The sequence below is a fragment of the Strongylocentrotus purpuratus genome, unplaced genomic scaffold, assembly GCF_000002235.5.
Source record: "Strongylocentrotus purpuratus isolate Spur 01 unplaced genomic scaffold, Spur_5.0 spur5_scaffold_7, whole genome shotgun sequence".
Taxonomy (NCBI): domain Eukaryota; kingdom Metazoa; phylum Echinodermata; class Echinoidea; order Camarodonta; family Strongylocentrotidae; genus Strongylocentrotus; species Strongylocentrotus purpuratus.
Genome location: NW_022145613.1, coordinates 757,679 through 778,730, shown reverse-complemented (window position 1 = coordinate 778,730; position 21,052 = coordinate 757,679). Strand labels below are relative to the sequence as shown.

The following is a 21,052-nucleotide window of genomic DNA, read 5'->3' as shown; positions in this document are numbered from 1 at the left end:
AACAAATTAGAGAAACTCAAAATGGTGAAAGTTTGAAATTAATCAGACCAATAATAAGAAAGTTATAAATGATTGAAATATGAGATCACTACTTCTATGCGAATCTCAAATTGGAATTTTGTAAGTGGATTGTGACATAGACATGGATAACTCTCCCGTTTGTCTGTTTTTCTCACAAGTGCCTTCACCTTGGGGCACTTCTCAAATTATATTATGGAGAGTACATTATTACAGATCCTCTAAAAAGAAAAGACCATCCTGAGTCATATATGCTTGAATTTTTACTTTTTAAAATTTTAGTAATTTTTGTTTTGGAACAAATGAGAAAGTTGTCCACACCTACATCACAGAGACATCACCAATTTTGCCAATTCGAAGAGCCCATACCTTTAGTAGTCACAATGTTAAAACATGTGTAACTTTCTCATTTTTGTCCGATTTCATTCAAACTTTTACCAGTCTGCTTCTCAAATATATCCTGCTTTCTTCTAGAGTAGTTTGCTCTTAAGGTTGGATTCCCCTTTAAAGAACTCAAAATATCAGCCCAAGACTACTTTTCTTACACACCAGCCATTATTTATCATTATGAGTCAATATAAGCCCACTATAATATACACACTGAACTTTGTACAAACCAATAAATGTATATATAATCATATACAACATCATGAGCTCTTGCGTTGCTATAGCAACAATTCTTACAAAAAATAATTCTGGAATTCTTCTCTCTTTTATACGAAAATGTACAATAATATGGAGTATAAATAGTCATAATATTCTCATACACTAAGAATATAATTATCTAATATGATTTTTTTTTCATTTTCATCTTTATAAGAAATAAAGAAAGATATAATGTACTTAAAGAAATTAGCCCAACCAATCATAATTGAGAATGTAAAATGAATACTGATACAAACAAGAGACACTGTCTATGATTGGTGGATATGGAGTATTAACAAATAGACAAACAGGTACCAGTCATTTCCCCCATATGTTGAACTTCATTCGCAAATGCTTGGAAGTTGTACAAGACTGCAGTGTGAAAGTTCAACGTTTGTGGTGGAAACATTCCTTTAATCTTGTCCAATAATCACATCCCGTTGCGTAAGTAATGCTCCAAACTATTTCATTTTGATAATGAGAACTTTCTTGTAAAAACATAAAAAATAGGCTATGACTATTTAAGTCCAAGACACAACCGTTTTCCAAGCAAGCAAGAAATACTTAAAGCAATCTACTAATGAACTGCCCAGATGCCCTGAAAGAAATAAAATCCTGATTTCAATGTGACCTTTATAAACGGAATTGAAATGGGAGTGTAAGCATGAGAAAAATTTCCTGTTTGGAGAGAGCAGATATCTCTAAAGTAAATCCTTGCTAAATGGGACCAACATTTCTAACACTTCTTCGCCTAAGATAATGCAGCATAGTATGGACTAAGTAAATATGTTGTTTTCAGAGATACCATATATACTTCAAAACATCATGCATAGCTAATTTTTGAACCCATTATTTGAAACCAGTTACCAGTACTTAACATCAACTGCACGAGGCATAGCATGGGTCCTTTCATTAGGGGGGGGGGGGGGGGGGGTACCTTAACATGGGTCACAAAGGTGAGGACAATTGTTACAGGTTCTTTGAAATTCTGTTCCATATCTTGATGTAATGGTTCCTGTAGACATGGTGTATCTGGTACATACCAAACGTAATGCATGTATTATTAGTAAGTTAACGTAAAACATATGTCAATCTTTATAACAAACATACACTAAGTACATTTGAAACAAATCACAAACACATGTTACTTTCTACTCCTGAGTCCACAGGCAGATATCTTATCATTTAACCCACTGCCTGTAGGAAAACAATGGTTTCTGTACTAGACATATGGGAATTAAAGAGTTCAGTATTCAACAGCTTAACCAATATAGAGACTAAGAGATAAATAGAAATGTTTTTGAACATATATGACAACCTTAAAGGAGATTTGACTCTTACAGTAATTAAATCTGCAAATATACCTACAAAGTTAAGATGACATGCAATTATTTAAGCACTGAGATCAGCAATCTACATGGACATTCAATGATGTGACTGTCATCTAAGGAAGAGAGAAAGGGAAAGAATGATAGAGGGGAGATGGAGGGGGAAACACAGGAGGAAGAGAGAGAGAGAGAGAGAGAGAGAGAGAGAGAGAGAGAGAGAGAGAGAGAGAGAGAGAGAGAGAGAAAGAGAGAGGGAGGAGAGAGGGAGGGAGGGAGAGAGGGAAGGAGGGAGGGAAACACAGAAGGAAGAGAGAGAGGAAGAGAGAGAGAGACAGAGAGAGAGAGAGAGAGAGAGAAAGAGAGAGAAAGAGAGAGAAAAAGAGAGAGAGGGGGAGGGAAGGAGGGGAGAGAGAGAGAGAGAGAGAGAGAGGGAGAGAGAGAGAGAGAGAGAGAGAGAGAGAGAGGGAGGGAGGGGGAGGGAGAGAGAGATGATGAATGGAACAAGTCAAACGACTGTATGGTAGAAAGAAAATCTTTAGAAAGACCAGAGAATAATTAAAAAAGAGGGAATAACTAATTTGAAGCATTAGCAAATAGCTACTACAATGTATCTCATTTTGTGCAGACCAATACCAATCTGTCTCTTTGTATACTGAAGATCAATGTAGATTTGGACTACATGCATATTGTAATGAATGCTACATGTAGTTACAGAGTAGAACCAGGGACTTATCCCAAGTCCCTGATAGCACCATGACAGGCTTGACAATTTGCTTATTTGACAGGTTGCTTTTTTGTTTGTGGGGGGAAATGGCTACCATATTTTGAATAATACCCGACTGTTTATGGGCACTATGAGCCACTTTGCTTACACATCATGGTAAAAACACTTAAGAAATATTAATGAGAATCAGAGATTCAGAGATTGAGAGAGAGAGAGAAAGATATTAAGAGAGAGTGAGAGAAAGAGAGAGCGAGAGTAAATAGAGAGAGATGTAAGGCTATACATGTACCTTTGTACACTAACAATTCAAGGTTTTTGCAAACAGGCACTTAGAATCTGACGTTCCCTCAGGGGATAAAATCCAGAAAAAAGGCCGGATATTCAAAAGAATTACTAGAAAGATTAAGTTATTTGCTCCAGTGACTGATAAACAAGTAACTTGACTCACGTATTAAAGACAAACAATTACAACACACTACATCACATTGACACACAATAGACTCTAATGCACATAGGCACATATGTTATATGTTATACTCAATCATACTTTTGTTTAAAGTGTATGCATATATATTTGTTATATCTATATATAAACGTATAGTACAGGATTCTATACACATACACAGTTATATACATATACATGTACAAAAATGTACATACATGTATCATAGTAGTTTGACACACACACAACTATATCCGATCACATATTGAGAGATATAAGACCCTTGTTCTATGCGCATAAAAAATAACAATGTGCTCTATGTATAACAATGTGTCCTAATAGGCTATATGCTACTTCATTCACAATTTTAATGCCAAGTTAATGTTATTCCCTCACAAATAGACACGAAGAAAGAGAAGTAAAAACCTTTGCAGCATGATCTAATGCATTGAAAATAAATCTATATTATTGAACTTATATTTGCACCTTTCAATTTCATCCTTAAATCATATAAACAGTGTAGATTACTTCGTGTAACATTCTACAATATTCATACTCTAAAAATTCATTATTTGTGTACCTTGGGCTGGTATGTGACATATTGAACAGAGTTTTATGGGTTAGAAGAGAAAGGTTAGAAGATATAAGGTTTTATCAGCCATTTGCATGCATCATAAACTCTTGCTCAAGATTGCTTCTAAGCTGTTATGCATTGTACATTGTGACTCCGTTGAAATGGCAGAATGCATGGTAGTGCATATAGAAAGCAATTTAATGGTTTTCTGAGCAATGACTTATGAGACACACCTCAACTTCATAACATGTATATACCACTGGCAACACGTCTTATGAATATTCTCCCATTTTTCTAATCGATCAAAATATGTGGTAAATGTTGTGCGAAGTAATCTTTCCTACATAAACATCACATGAATGTAATGATGTATGGAAGTCATTAATGTGAGCATTAGAATGTACCTTAAGACTGCATCACAATATTTCAAACTGTGTAAATGAAGAGTTCACATCAACCCTGTCATGATAATTTAGTTCAGAGTTTTAAATAGTATTTAGATGAAACTTTGCCTCCTACTTAATGAAACACATGATGTAGTATACATGCATACTACATTTTTTTTTAAAGTCACAGTAACATCACATGAAATACCAGTAAGAATGGTGAATATTACAAATCTCAATCCACACAGTCTAGTGATTATGCATGTCTTTATTTTCCCCTGGATTTGTTACCTTTTTTCTTTCTTTTGCCCCCACTTGACTTGTTATTTATTTATGTATAAAATCATAACAGTTTTGCTCTTTTGAAGCAGTTTACCACTTAATAAGCGAACAAAGCCTTTTATAGAAGTTTTTTGATAAGCTAAGATAGCACAGGGTGAATAACTATCAGTACAGGTATACAAGTATTCTATTCATATTCCCCCCATAGCATAAGATATGTTAGTAACAAAACTGAGCCCAAAAGAAGAAAAAAAGGAGATGTTATTTTATCCACAAATGAAAGAAGATGTAATAATGACAGGTTTCACTATTCCTCATCAGAGCTTGCATCAGATGAAATGCTGTTTACATAACATGATAAAAGGATGACTATCAAATATTGAAGGTAAGGAGAGTAAGAACGATAACAATCTAGGGATGACATCAATCGACTAGTTGAGTTGATAATCAGTGTTTACAATGATGGTTGAAGCTTGACTGTATGCCGGCAGACACCTTGTCCTATGACAGCCATTGTTTTCCTCCTTGTTTGCGATTGATTAGTACCATAAAGCTGCTCCGATAGATATCATAAAGCTGCTCCGACCAACCGATGGATATCTGAAAGCCAGGCTATTCATGCTTGGCTTGGCGTAGGTTTGCTATCCTGAGCCATTCTCATCACCTTCCTTCTCTAGCTGCAGCTTCCCCATACACAGTACACACCGTTAAACACTCTAATAGTCCACGCTATGTGTTTCTTCACCGTTTCAGTTTCTATACAGCGCCCTCTATGTCAATCCATGGGGGCAGTCCTTACAAAATTGTGCCGTAAGAGTTCAGCGGCCGAGGGCCGGTCGGCCAGGATTTTTTTGAAGCAGAGGGTGAGAAAGTTTCTTGCGTCTTGAGACACACTTTGTGGAAGTACAGGCTCGGTCTCCTTCGTAGCAATCTTAAAGATGGCTGCCATAGCTTCGTAGTCCGCCCAGGGGGGTTTGGTGGTCAACATTTCAACTACAGTACAACCGATACTCCTGCAAATAAACAAACAAACAAATATCTTAGACAATACTGGCAGATATACTACAATCAAATAGAGCTTATAAGTCATTTACATATGCTTACTTTCTTTATTTAATCAACTTTACAATTGTTTATAGTGCTGCACTTTATTCCCCCCTCCCCCTAAATACAAACATTACAATACAAACAAAAAATAAAGGTTCATTTCAATATGAATAACACATTTTGAAGGGAAATTAAGGTGAAGATTCTGCCAGAGTGCTGATAATTTGAAAAAAATTCATTGGTAATATTCTTTTGAAAAGTCGTTTACATCACATATCATCTGATAATTGATCCAAAATGGGCATTGATTGGGCCTTATATTTGTCTTTCTGCTCATGCATGTGATAAATTCTTTAGGAACATGTATCAGAACTGGAAGTGTACATTAAAGGGATCCGGTAACTTTGTCTCAGATTCTGAAACAAAATCCTGGATTAAGCTCATGCTGCAATGATAATTATAAACCTTTAGGTCTGCCAGGAATTCCATTACTTTTACAAGCCAATCGCCTGTCTGATTATCAAGATATTTATGATTGAAATTACACATTTTGAAAACTGTTTGCCCAACGGTTTTCATAACACTACAGTTTATTGGGGAAAATGAGTTTGGTAAAACCGGTCACTCAAAGATTTTTACTTTTTTGAGGCAATTCTTGATCATTTTGAAGCGCAATTTTTTTTTAGGGCTTCAATATTACACCATATCACAGACACTGATAACACATAGGGCCGTGCATCTCAGATTTAACATTGTTAAACGATCCCTTTAACTAAATTGTTGATGAGTTTCAGTCTGTACTCACCACACATCGGCTCTCCTTCCATACCCCTCTCCGTTGATGATCTCAGGGCTCATCCAGTATGGGGTACCAGTCACTGTCTTCATGCCTGTGATATGACTATGTATAGTCTGTAACCTGGTAGAGGCACCAAAGTCTGCTAGCTTCACGTTACCACTCGATCTCAATACATTGGCACCTGGGTGGAGAATAGAGAACATTAACATGGTTACATGAGCTGGTTGACCCGATGGACATTATTTGAAAAATGTAAATGAACATGTAAATATAATCAAAAACATTTCAATATAGGTATATATATGTACATGTAATAATAATAATAATAATACATGAGATTTATATAGCGCCATTATCCATTTTTATTAAATGCTCAAGGCGCTTCAAAATATTGGGGAACACATTATATCATGACTAAGAATCGTGTACATTTACATAAGAAAGAAAATGCAAAAATGAAAGAATGAATGAATGTCTGTCTTCAAAATGCAAAATTGAACAAATGGGATTTAAGGTCACCTGAAAAACTTCTCTATGGAACTGAGTATACAAACATCAAATTTCAGAATGTTAGAAAAACATAATTGGAAAGATGCAAGCAGAAAGATTAATATTCAATTCACAGAAAATGAATCATAAGAACTTTTTTTCAAATTCAAAATGGAAAGCAGCACTACACCATCCAAGAGAGAATGACAACTCATTGCAGAGCTGTTGTCATCAAATTTGACAAATGTCATCAAGGTGACACATGAATTTTTTTATTCTAAACCCCCTGTGAAAAAGAAATTGTGTAAATTCAAACCTTTGATATCTCTGTGTACTATATGATGATCATGAAGATAAGCTGTCCCTTCTAAGATCTGTCTTGTATACTTCCGTGTCACCGTGTCTGTCAATGGACCGTAGAGTCGAAGTTCATCTTTTACCGATCCCTGCAAAGACAACCAAAGAAAACTCAATTATTCACTTGCATACCGGTATCTCTTCATGACCTTGATGTAACATTCTTCAGGTAGCCTACATGAGTTCTCTCAATAAATGATCAAATGGAGAAGCAAAACATGAAAGATATATGTCATACTCATGGTTCAAAGGTTGAGTCCATATTGGTCACATTAATGGATTTGCTATTAATGCATACTTCTTGGTGCATTAAAATCATCTAATAACTTAAGATGAACTGATTTCTATAAAATAGAGTGCACACATTTTTTTTTCACAATGAAATTGGAAGAGGAACTGAAATAAACCATGAGAACAAATAGTCATGTGACCAATACAATCACCATTGATCATGTGAGATGTCAAAGAATGCAGGTATTCAACAGCAAACTTACATACAGCAGCTTCTATTCAATTCTTTCAGTACGGAACCCTAGCTACTAGAAAAAAACACAGAACCCAAGTTCCTTTTTTATGCCATGAATTCTAATTACTGCTATCAATAACATCTTACAGGGAAGTAATATTAACATGAAATTCAAAATAAATGCAACATCAAGCACTATGATGTATGTACCAGCTGTCTGAAGATGTATTACATGTACATAAAATACAATGATCTAAAGCCACTGAAACAGAAGGCATCACAATATATCTATTTTCAATCACTTCTTTTGCTAAAGGGCACGCCTGAAAGGCTGTATGCATGGGGGAACTGAGCCTCTAATAATAGAGAAGCATGCACTTCAACTGTAACATAACTCAATGGATATTGGTGTCCTTGTGAGACTTCTCAAGCTCTATACCTGAAGACTAGACCGATTCAGGTCAACGAGTAATGACAAAGCTTTATTCATCCAATCATTGTTTAGTAAAAAATAAAGCAGTCCTCTTTTATTTACTTCCTACAATAATCACATCTATCAATTAGCCTACTTATATATTCCAGGTCACTTCTTAGACAAACAATAAATGAGATAACGCAACAAATTGGTCAATATCCTATATGCTCTAGTAAATTTGTAAAAATTAATCATCATTTATGGTTCTCATGATTTGTTTCAACAGTCATATTTACATTTTGTTTTCAATTATAAAGTTCACACATCAAATGATATTCAAACATAATTCATTTACAGATAGTTTGTTGGATGATTAGGCAAAATTACAAGCATGCCATTACAGAGTGTGAGGTACAAAGGTCATTATGGACATTAGTTTGGTGATATGTAGAGTTATCACTGCATGTAACTCAATGGCAGAACTCACCCCTGACATGAACTCCATGAAGATGGACAGTGTTCCATTCTCTTCAAGACATCCAAAGTATTGCACTATCCTAGGGTGCTGTAGGTTCCGCAATAACTCAATCTCTTGCTTCAGCGATTGCACCTCCTACAAAAGAAATCATTTAAAAACACACTTTATAGCAAGACATCTGAAGCATTGGCACAGTTGACTTAGGAAACTGTTGTACAAATGATTAAGTAACTACAATCAATATGAACATAATGACATGTCATGGTTTGCGTGTATTATTCAAGATCAGTATTCTAAACAATAAATCAATGAAATTATGACTCTCATGATGTACACATACACCTGCCAAGTTAAAGACCAGTCGATTGTACTCTCATTTACAAAATCAACAATGTATAATAAACATGTTAAAGTATGCCATGCTATCACATGAAAAAAACATACACATTTATGGAACAGGCACATGGAAGCATATGTTATTCAAAGCCTTTCTGCACTAGTTCGGCCAGGAGGGATTAGACCTCCCTGCATGGTCACTGACAGGTGGTTATCTCATCAAATCAGCTCTCAATTAACGTAAGAAGAAGGGCATCATGGGGGACCAACGGGTACCGCTATTGTTTGCTATACAGAGGTGCAAGTAGCTGCAAGTAGTGCAGTCCCGCTTTAAAGGATGCTAAATGAACTTACTTTTCTAGCATCAGTATTGCTATTCTCAGTAGGAACCTGTTTGACTGCTAACTCCCTGCCTGTATCAGCATCATAGCAAACATATACAACCCCAAACGCTCCTTGTCCTAACAGCTTTCCTCTCTGCCAATTAGTCGGGGCTCTGGGCGCTGGAGTTTGGGAGAAAAAGATGACATATGTGAATGGAATATATTTTCACTAAGTGCATCAAAGATGAGTTGCTCAGGTTTCAAATAAGGAAATGAAAGTAAGACCTATATTTTTTTAAATCAAAAGCACAGTTACTTCCTCAGAATCCACAACTTAAAGTTATAAATAGTGTCATGAAAGCAAGGATACAATACATGAAGAGCTTGCAGATAGCGATTCTTCAAATCTAATCATGCTATGAAGGGCAAAAACTCAAGTTGTTGGTTATTTTTATGGATGTTTTTCAATTAAAAAAAGGAAACAATACAAAAATATCAAAAAGACAAGAATTATAGATATACATATGCCTAATATGGAATACTTTGAAGAGCTACTACATGTTTCAACTTAGCTAAAGCCATTGCAGTCTCAATGGGCAGTCTTTGGGGATATCCAAGCTATTTGACCCAAACAATACCAACCATATCTCAAATATTACTATCTCTGGCCTTTACTAGCACCCTACTAGAGTTTAGATCAAACCAATTATGAAGTATGATGACACGATCAATGAAACTTCATGTTCACAATGCCTCAAAACTTGGTAATAGATGTGACACCAAATAAATTGGACTTGCCCTTAAAATGTCATTGCACCAAACGCTTTACATGAATTAGCCCACTATGGTAACTTACATCTTGTATTATCAGCTAGATTGAATGATTTGGGATGACCTCCAGCCAGACCCTCCAGGTCACCTTCAGTCCAGCGTCTTGGAATGCTACTATCTGTATCATAGTCTGGACTGATCCCGCTACTACTGCTTCTCCCTAGTGATGACAGGGAGTCTGATATCGAGTGCTGGTCGTCGTGCATCGATGCCAACGGTGGCCTCTTGCCTCTACTTGGAAATGTTTTACGACCTAGACGTGGTGGAGGAGAATCCAGAAATCATGCAATAAGCTCATGATCCTTAACAAACTTAAACCAGCCTTTTGTGAAGATAATTAATCATCATGGTTGTAAAACTTTTATCCCACTTCCAAAGTATGATTTCCAATATTATAAATACAACAGTCACACCACTAAACAGACTAAACACTGACCAACTCTTGTATTTTAGGATTTCTGTTTTGAGGAGTCTCATGGAGGCCGGTCTTGTGTTGATCTTATCTGTGTAACTGGGGTATAATGAAGATAAAATGATACTAATGTATATTCAATTAACAGTCTGAGAGTGGTCCATTTTTAACCAGAAAGCTTTGACAGTAGTTAGGATTTTACATCAATCAAGTAAACAATTACACCTCCATCCTACAACCTGATCCTAGCTAGTCCACTGTATTCAATCCAATGGTATTTAATATAGGAAACATACGCTAAGATTAGTACAAGTCAGGCCATCACAATGGATCGATATGAACTAAAACGACTCACTTTCTATTCATTTACCTAGCAAGAACATCACAAAAACAATGAGCTGTGAGTAAAGATTGATTGATCTTACCATCTTCTGTATCTATTCTGGAAGGCTTGACACTCTGCCGCGAAGGGAAGGTTCCTCCTTTGATCATACCACGACCTACTTGAGAATTTTCTGTGAAATAAAGCAAAAAATGAGATGTTCAGTTAAAGTTAGAGTTTTCATCTATTTCCCTAAGGAAAAATACAAGAAAATGTGCATTCTCCTTTTATCTGGACATGCATTGTTCAACAGGAAGGAAATGTACCATTTGATTTCCACTGTATTCTATTCTACTTCTACTTCTATGGTAATACTCATAAACGCCTGTTCAGCATCTAGATGAGGGTAAAGCATAGAGTTGTTATATACAGCTCTATGCGGTACAGTTCCTGAAAAGGAAACTAAATTGATTCAAGAGCCACCTTGAACTGCTCCAAAGAAGGCAGTTCGACGATGATCTGAGGTAGCTCGTCCCAGTCCTTAAGTGTCCTGAAAACTAAATTTGTAAGTGTCCATTGAAGAGCCTAGTCTCATATATCCTTGTTGTTTACTCCTCCTAGTAGTTCTATGGCGTGAGTAACTCTAGTTTGGATTTGAGATTGTTAAAAACGATTTATTAATCTGACCAGAGTAGTTGAACAGGGTTTAGTTTCGTGACAGTAATGTACTACTCTCCTGAGAGGCACCTAACAGAGGGGGAAAATGCATTAAACATTTGTATAAACAGTCATGAAAGGACTAGAAATCTAATGCATCTGCATGCAAAAAACTGCAGTGCATCGAGAGTTGAGACTATACCAATACTCTATAGACAGTATACGAGGGACTTCAGCAGATTTGCAGTTAGTTGACATTACAATTAGTTGACATTACAATTAGTTGACATTACAATCCCCAGAAGTAAAGACCTGAAATATAATTGGACATGTCTTCAAAATCAGTATTGAAGCTGGCCCTTGTGTAGATGGCCAAATCTGCCAACAAGAGTGAGAACCCGAGTCGAGCTGTGAGGATGATCAGTGAGGCTGCTAAGGCCGGAGCTAAGGCCGGAGCTAAGATCGTTACCCCCCCCCCCCTGAATGTTTCAACTGTCCTTACGGCACCCAGTTCTCCATGGAGTATGCGGAGAGCGTACCAGGCAACTCCAGTCGAACACTGGCTGCGGCTGCTAAAGAACATAAGATATTTGTGGTAGGAGGTTCCATACCGGAGGAATCTGATGGTACGTTCTACAACACATGCACTGTCTTTGAACCAATGGGAACCTCCATTGCTAAACACAAACAAATCCATCTCTTTGACATGGATGTGCCAGGAGGTATTACTTAAAAAAAATCTGACGTGCTAGGTCAGGCCAGGATCAGACCTGACTACTTTCACTGCAGAAAATGTAAAAGTTGATGTTGGGATCTGCTTAGCCTATAATCTAGGCGGAGTGCCGAGCTTTTTTCTTTGCTGCTAGACTAACCTTAAGCAGAACGTCTGATACGGCGAGACTACAAACCGTGAGTCGCGAAGCGGCTCACAGCCTATAATCACTGGTCTAGCTAATCAATATTCAAATATATTCAAAATGGCGGATCTATGAATCATTCAACAGCCCTACCAAATAAGGTACACCTATGTTACGTTCGACCAATCAGATATAAGAATCCGTGGTCGCGTAGAAAATCACAGCACAAGGGGATTGCTTGGTATATTGCACTCTTTCCAAAACCAGTAGGTAATGCAACAAAAATATCCCTGCCGGCTTCAATAACGCTACGAATAGCGGATTCCTGCAGTTCTCTGAATTTTCCATTAGGAATGCCTAGTTTGTTGGCCGCATTATGATAAACTTTCTCGCAGAAGATCGTCGTCGCATGAACTACCCGCAATCTTGGATGAAGAAAATGACGTAATGTCACGTGATTTATAATATGCATATGCATAGACTCTTCTCCATACGTGTTTCTGATTGGTTGAGTTCATTTCGTATTCATGAGGTTTTTTCGTACGAAAAACTGCCACGGATTCATGGTCGATAATAAAAAAACGACTAAAGCTAGACCAGTGATTATAGGCGGTGAGCCGGCTTCGCGGCTCACGGTTCGTAGTCTCGCCGTATCAGACGTTCTGCTTAAGGTTAGTCTAGCAGCAAAGAAAAAAGCTCGGCACTCCGCCTAGATTATAGGCTAGGATCTGCTATGATCGACATGAGATTTGCAGATCGAGTTGGCTCAACTGTACTGCAAGAGAGGCTGCCACCTGTTTCTGTATCCAGGAGCATTCAATATGACAATATGAATTATTCTCACGGAATAAAGTGATTGCATTGGAGGAAATAATAGTCACATTCAAATATTTGTTGATCCTATGGTGTATGTATATGGTTTTCTTTGTATTTCAGTTATTGTTATATTTACTTGCAGGTTTGTATTGTCATTATATTACTGATTTACTCATTTACTAAGCCTCGTAATACTATTGTACATGTATCTTTTTTCTGTTGGTCGATCATTATATACCAATTTTAAAAAAATATATATATTAAAATTAAACAAAAATCTCACACTTTACAGAAACATATACATATATAATATCAAGAGAAAAGAAAAAGTTGGACAAGAGAGGCAATGACAGACCAACGCAAGTTTTCTTTTTTCCAAATTCCTGTCGTTTACATTATTACGGGTCACAAACAGAACCATGAATGACAGAGTTAAAATCACAATTTCATCACAGCTGTGAAATAGAATAACCATAGGAATGAGACCATTCCCTCTAAACAAGAACTAAGCCTTATACTCACCAAAGTCGTCATGGTTCGCACAACTCTGTGACTTGAACATTTTTCCTGTGGCACTGTGGAATCAAATGGAACAATATGGAACAATGAAGTACATGACGGGTGTAAATAGTTTCAAGTAGAATCTCTATTCAATATTAGAGATGAGTGTGTCTAGAACATTGTGTACAGATAATTTTACTCACTCACCTTCACCATAGATTTACATAAAAAACAAAATAATAATAAATTTGTCACATCATATCTGAACAATCATTGCTAAAATTCAAGCATAGAATTCTATTTCTAGGAATTTGACATTAGAATGATAAATAACTCAAATTTAAAAATAAGATGTTGATTTCTAGATACATGGTTCTACATGGGCAGTTTCTAAATGCTACACGAAGGGTAAATGATCTCGGCATGTTAATCTATTTCATTTCATCCTCTCTCTCTCTATAATCCATCTCAAATCTTAAAATGCCCATGTGGATACAAAGCAGGCTTAAATAATTCAGACGTTTGAAATTATAATCGCTTTCTATCATAATAATGGCAAAAAGGTCCTGATTTCCATTAAATAGGAAAATAGTCCACAATGACGTTTTCATGTAATTCTAAATCAACTGTGCGGTAATATACCCTGAAAATGGGACCTTTCAAGATGGAAAGTGTGATTATTGTAATGCTGTTGTAATACATGTACTGGAGTAGAAAGCTAGAAGATAACCTACCTTCCTAATGAATGACTTCCCATCCTGAGTTTATCTAGTGACTGTTGGCTTCCATTGGGGCTCACCATTATTCTCTGGAAAGTAAATAAAAATGAATGATACAAAAATTAAAAAAATCATAACATAATTCACATTTTATGTTAATTTGCTTCATTGAATTCTTGTCTAACCCTTTAACACATCAACATGTAACATCAATAGTTATACTTCGAAAATTCATGTTTTCTATAATTCACAGTTAACAACTATTGGGATGGATATACAGTAGACTTGCGGTTGCACCATGTGAGAGAGAGAGAGGGAGGATTGGGAAGTCCTGAAAAGGACTCTTGATAATCTTTCTTTCTTGAGTGTGTGTAGTCCTGAAAAGGAATGTTGGTGTAGTCTTGAAAAAGACTGTTGGTTATCTTTCTTTCTATTGGGATGGAGTAAGAAGCTATGGATCACGTTCCGTTCATTTCAGTACCACAAATATTTCAATTTTTATCACTATGGGAAGAAAAAAAGTGGATTGTACACCTGTATTGAGTAATATTGATTTGACTTACTGTTTGATTCTATTTGTCAAGAATAAGTACATTTACATCATGGCATATATCAGAGAGAATAATATATAATGTTACAGTATTACCCCTGAAAGCCAATCAACATTTCGTTCATGGAATTGTTACAATATTTTGTACACAAATAAGATTCAAAATCATTCCCAGTTCTCAGATACATTTCGAACATTTAGAAATAAATTGAATAATTTCAAAAGAATAAGGGAAATAAGGCTGAATATTACTTCCCTGATATGGCAAGGTTCAAGAAACATCCATACCTAGAGTAGCACTTGTTCTGAGCATCAGAGATTATCTATCAGACCAGTCTAGATTAGACATAATCCTTAGGGAGATTATCATGAAACCCTACTCACTTTAATCCTTAATCCTCTATGCTAAAAGGGGAACTGACAACTCATAAATTTAACATGAAGCCATGCAGCTAGAGTTTCTCTGAGTACCTAGATGGAAGGCAATCTTATTTGATTATGCTGTAAAATCATGGCAGGCGGGTGGGTAAATGTAATTCATTCTCAAATTAGTAAAAGGGATCTAATTCTGAACAGATTGTTTCCCTCGAATCCTAAATACAATTTGCTTTATATCAAAGCATAAGAAGAAACTAGACGACTTGGCTTGTCGATAAGCATGCCTACCGGTATACTTTGTGGTCTGAAAAAGATCTTAATAATAAGCTACACAAAATTCTCTCTAAAAGACACGCACTTCATCAATATTCGGCCTCCAATGTGTTATGAGTGAATAATATGAACATGTAGGCATGACTTATGGTTTGTAATATGCAATATGTTGACATCATTAAGTGAATAGAAGATCATGTTACTTTTATATAGGAGTTTAGATACCTTAAGAACAGTAGACCCACAGTTAGGCATATCTACATTTGTTTAATTCACTGTACAATAATCAATGTTTGCAACATGAAACGATCATGAATCTGAACTAATTGCTTAATTGAGAAGAGTTTTATGCAAGCCCAGGTTCCTAATGTTACATGGTATGATAAGCACAAAATCTTATATTGCTGAGGTAGGCCTCCATGCTTAAAGAAATAAATTAAATATTCTTCTATTATATAATGTTGCGGTGCTAAAGCTACAAATCAAGGTTGGAGAGCCATGCAAAAGAGCGTCATCTCACACAAGACAGAGTTTCTAAATGCTGCCCAAAACATTATAAACCCATGTCAAGATAGGTATACCTAATTCAGCAGGGCCCGTCTTACAAAGAGTTGATATCGATCAATCGCAACTATGTACATAAGAGATAGGAGACTTCCAACATGCGATTGATTGGAGGATTTACGATTGATTTGGATCAATTCTTTGTAATACGGGGCCTTGGATGAAAGATTATTTTTCGCTGCCCAGCCGGCCGCCTCTGATTCTTACCTCCTCTGGCGGTTCTGGAATGAAAGTGCCCTCCCCGAATGTCTGAAGTCTTGACTGATGACCCATATCAACCATGGCATTAGCAGGTACATAGCCAGGAGGTGGAGATGGGTTAGCATTATCTCTAGTAGGCATCTCCTGCGTTGAGTATCGTTTGTGTGTCGTATCATGACTGGTATGGACATGATGGTCTTGGGGTACTGATTGTGATCGAGACGGTGATGTGTGCTTGGACTGAGGTATGGTACTACTGCTTCGGATCTAAGGCAATCAAACACAAGGTTGTAATAATAATAATCATAATAATCTTTTAAATTCCACTTCAAATTTTATTAATTTAAACTGAAAATGGAAATTCTTTTTGCCCAATAGATCGTGAGCCCGGCAGCCACTGAGCAGCGCCAGATCGCTCTATCCCTTATTGTTGAACGCCCAACAAGGTACAGGTGTAGCAGCAACTCCCATCTTTTAACGTCTTTTGGTATGACGCGACCGAGGTTCAAACCCACGACCTCCCGGTTGTGAGACGGACGCTCTACTGACTGAGCCAACACACCATTAGTGATTGCGCATTTACATTCAGTCAAACTCTACATAAAGATCACTCACAGGTAAAGATTGTCGTTAAAAGCACACACTCCGCAGGTTTTAATGAAAGATAATTCAAAGAAACTTCTTAGTACAAGCCCCTATTAAAAAACTTACATGTATACATGTATCATGTTTACATGCAAAATTCTTCTTGCCATTATTTTTCCCAGATCACTGGTGTGAAAACAAGACTTTCAAATGATGATTACTTGTGGACATACTAAAAACATTTATCTTATGAACCGCTTCAGTCCTCTGAAAGAGATTTTCCAGTTAACAATGGAAATAGTCTTGGTGTTATAAATCCTCTTTCATGAGACCGTGAGCATGGAAACATAAATAATAAAATAAATAATATTAAAACGATGCATATAAAGCGCTTACCACCAAAGTCTCTTCATTGAGTAAACCATATCAATATAAAACTTAAAAGGTAATTGCGAGTTCTGTTAATGTCAGAAAATTTGATATCCTAATATTACCAAACTTAAACCAAATACTCAGTAGTCAGTACTACAAATAAAATGATGTCTGATGACTACCTTGGTAGCAATTAGTGTAAGAGCTGAGTACTTGGTATAGAAGGAAAATAAAATCAACCAAGTCATCCCAATGGTTTGTCACAAAATTGATGCACATTTTCAGTACATGTGATTTCCCGCAAGTTTTCATCACTTACGTTTACTTTTTGCTGATCCTAAACAACATTCTTTTGCATGATTGAACAATTCAGAATTGCTTGAGGCTGGTTTCTATAAAAATGCAGTTCCATGAGCAGATCTCAGCTTAGTAAGGCACTGTTAAGCAGGCACACCTGAAGTGGATCTAGCTTTCCTGTTTGATAATAACCCTGCTCATTCATTGTACTTACTGCAGTGTCGTAGAGATCTCTCTTAGAGCTGCCATTATTATTAGAAGATGAACCTGGTGTAGCGAGTTCTAGATGAAGCCTGAGGCTCTTAGCATTTGGGTTATTGTCAGTGATCTCTACTGCATGATTTAGATCCGTCTGATCACGTATTGGAATTAGTAACTGGGGAAGAAGAGAAACAGTTGAAAATCAAAATTAAGATCATGTAATTCAATTCAATTCAATACAGAAGGTCTAGTGGAAACAAAAACAAACAAACAAGAAGCATCACAGGAGATCTTTTCCTGAAAGTGCAATTTCTTCTCATTAATTTGATGTATTATTCTGTTCTTTAGCTCGCTTTATATAGCTCAATTACTCACATATATCTTCACTGAGGAAGTCATATATGAGGTCAAGTTTTCATCGTTAAAACCTCTACTTTGCTACTGAACGTTTCCTGCATATCATTTGAATAAGTTAAAAAGCTAGTCTACTACATGCATACATACTATCCTTTGTACACAAAAAATATTTTAAAAAATATATATGCATACACAAGACAATGTACATACCGAGAATGTAGTATTATGGTTTGTGAGGAACATATCCACTGGCTGCCCAAATGTTGTCCTTGCTTTGAGCAGTATGTCATCATACTTGAGTGGTCTTGGGATTTGTAATATTCTAGAGGGGGAAGAAGAAAAAAAAGAGTGAAAAATCAGTAATTGTTAAATTTTTGTTATGCTCATATATTGTTTTCTTCCTGGCATGTATGTGTGTACAACAACAGCAACAAAATAGTTTTGGTAAGGAATTTTAAACGTTATAAGATTCCTCTATGAACTGTAAAGAAATGGCCAACAACGTAAGAGAGGGGGAGAAATACAATTATTGAAAGTTAATATCATATGAATCTTGCTAAATGTGAAACTAATATTGAAGGGTAAACTTTTTTTAACCAAACTTGGCTCTTCAATCGAGTTAAGTGATTTCATATTTGTTACTATGGTAACTATGGTTTTATATCTACGGTACCCTTGTAGAAAAATCACCCTCAACCATGTCCCTCTTACCCTTCTAAAGTACAGTGTTGTATGAGTCTTTGTTATTTCTTAGAGCTTGTAAAAGTCTCTTTTTTTTTAGCTTGTAAAAGTCTTTCTTAGAGTTGATAAAAGTCTCCTCTTAGAGTTAAATCTAAAGCTGTTGATAAATTGTGACAAATCTTAAGCAGAATTGCCCGTTAGTCAGCAGACAATCCAATAAACAGCACAGTGACTCGTTTTATTCTACCCTTATATATATTATTTTCCTCAGGCAAAAAGAGCAAGCGAAGTATTCTAGGATTTCTGTGTAAGAAACGATAACATGATCCCACCGGGAGGAAGACATTATTCACACACAATACTTCACACTTTGCTAACAAGACTCTGATTTATAGGAGAGGAAATTAACATGGAGACTTGGCGTATCTGTTCTCAATTACTGATGATATCTTTCTAATGTCACCCAAGTGTCAACTTGGCAGGTTTGACTTCTGAAAAACCTTTTTGCAACCTGTTGAACAGATCAGTTACATCTGCCTTACTCTGAAAAAATATCCTTTAAAAAAAGTTTTCCAAAATATTATTGTATCCATGCCGCCAATAAATATATGAATGTGAATTGATAAAATAAAACTTTAAAATTCTTAGCTTACTTATAGAATCTGTCAATAGAATGATTGAAATAATAAAATGTTAAGGTACAACATGATCAAATATTGTCTGCCAAGATCTGAACATGGGCATCAACTTGTAAACTTCAAAACAGAGTATATGTCCTTTTTTACTCTGAACACTTTAAATAAAATACTCATCTTCTCAAAAATCAAGAAAATATAGAAATTAAATAAATAGCCTGAGGAATACAACTTAAAATAGTTGATTTAAAAGGAGGCATGTAATCAATGCATAGTTTCATGCAAATGATTTATAAATTCAACCAATTCAAACTCTTGATTTACACAGCCTCAATTTTCCATCAAAGCCAAATACGGTAACATCGGGTGATGAGTTTAATAGCGTGTGTCCATTAGTAGGTGACATAATGAACAGCATTAAGGCAAGGAAGTAACATGGTATTCTCAGAACTTTGTGTCATAATTCATCTCATATTTAAAATCATATTTCACACTTATAAGGTCCCTTTTCAATATCCTCCCCATAACATATCTCGTATTTCATATCATATTCACACAAAGCAGGTCCCTACCAATATCCTCTGTATAATGTGAGTCAGTTCAACATGACATTGATTTCATAGCTTCCTATCTTGAACAATATCTGCTCCCATCCACCCAAAATTGATGAGAAACATTCAGGGAAGGAAGGATGGACATCATCATCTAAATCAAACACAGGAGCACAAACTATTGGAAACTGTTTTTATTATAGACTCAAGTCATGTCACTCACCTCTTCTCGCCATTGAATTCAAACTTGACTCGGATCTCAGTCTGCAGGAAAATAAAAATAGCAATAAAGAATGAAGAATGGAACAAAAATAGATCTTTTATATTTCCTATTAAAGAATTTAAACTATATTTCATGCTTTTGTTTGCAAGTTTTTCACTTTTAACATTTCTTTGACATGTGAACTGATGACTCAAGAACATGAAGTTGACTATAAGTAGCTGTTGTATATCTGAAAAACGCAAGTTTCTCGAGGGTGCCAAGTATGGGTTTTCTTTAGGGTGCCGAGTATGGGTTCAAGTAAAGTATCCTCTAACCTCTAGTGATATGCTTTAATCATTTTCATACTTATAGATATTTATCCAAAGTCAACATACAATTCACACACATCAATTTGTTTAAATGTTATATAATACTTCACAAGTTAAATCAAACACTATTGGAGCCAAGGATTGTTGAGGATTGTTGATCGCTGATTTTTTTTTTTTTTGGGGGGGGGGGGGGTATCAGAAAGAGCATTTTGTTTCAACTATCGAGCTAAACAAGATTTTTATTCGACAAAAAGTGTGAAATAATTTGCCTTAAAATGAGATTTGCAAGTATTAGCACGGAAGAATACAAAAAATCACTTTAAAAAAAAGAGTGAAATAATGAGGAAAATTTCTCTTTCAATATAATGATAATCTTGTATTTGAAGCCTAAATCTTCCAATTAATATTGTTTTAAAGCAGCTTGAGATAGAGTTATACACAATAATCATCTTATTTCGCTAATGTAAATAATATTTTGTAAGACCTAATCTAGACAGACCGTATACATCTAACTTGGACAGGGGGAGAGGTGGGTGACACAAGGTAAATGAAGCCTATGGTATCCACACACATAAAAAAAGAAGCTGTGTCATAGAAGCGATCTATCTCAAACGACTTCCTCTCTCCTGCCGCCAAATCGCGCTAAAAATAT

General features: G+C 36.0%; 1 protein-coding gene across 1 annotated transcript in view; it reads right to left on the bottom strand.

The window, feature by feature from the left end:
* Window positions 1–3,220: 3,220 nt before the first annotated feature.
* Window positions 3,221–21,052, bottom strand: part of LOC577291 (mitogen-activated protein kinase kinase kinase 2) — a 58,532-nt gene continuing 40,700 nt past the window's right edge. Inside the window, exons 5-17 of the mRNA XM_003724662.3 lie at window positions 20,093–20,133; window positions 18,213–18,324; window positions 17,659–17,820; window positions 16,197–16,457; window positions 14,240–14,313; window positions 13,527–13,579; window positions 10,778–10,867; window positions 9,966–10,193; window positions 9,141–9,289; window positions 8,460–8,585; window positions 7,051–7,180; window positions 6,252–6,426; window positions 3,221–5,412 (exon numbers count right to left, since the gene is read on the bottom strand). Of these exons, the coding sequence (XP_003724710.1) occupies window positions 5,175–5,412; window positions 6,252–6,426; window positions 7,051–7,180; window positions 8,460–8,585; window positions 9,141–9,289; window positions 9,966–10,193; window positions 10,778–10,867; window positions 13,527–13,579; window positions 14,240–14,313; window positions 16,197–16,457; window positions 17,659–17,820; window positions 18,213–18,324; window positions 20,093–20,133 (1,839 nt within the window). The 3' untranslated portion in view covers window positions 3,221–5,174. The remainder of the gene's footprint in view (window positions 5,413–6,251; window positions 6,427–7,050; window positions 7,181–8,459; window positions 8,586–9,140; window positions 9,290–9,965; window positions 10,194–10,777; window positions 10,868–13,526; window positions 13,580–14,239; window positions 14,314–16,196; window positions 16,458–17,658; window positions 17,821–18,212; window positions 18,325–20,092; window positions 20,134–21,052) is intronic.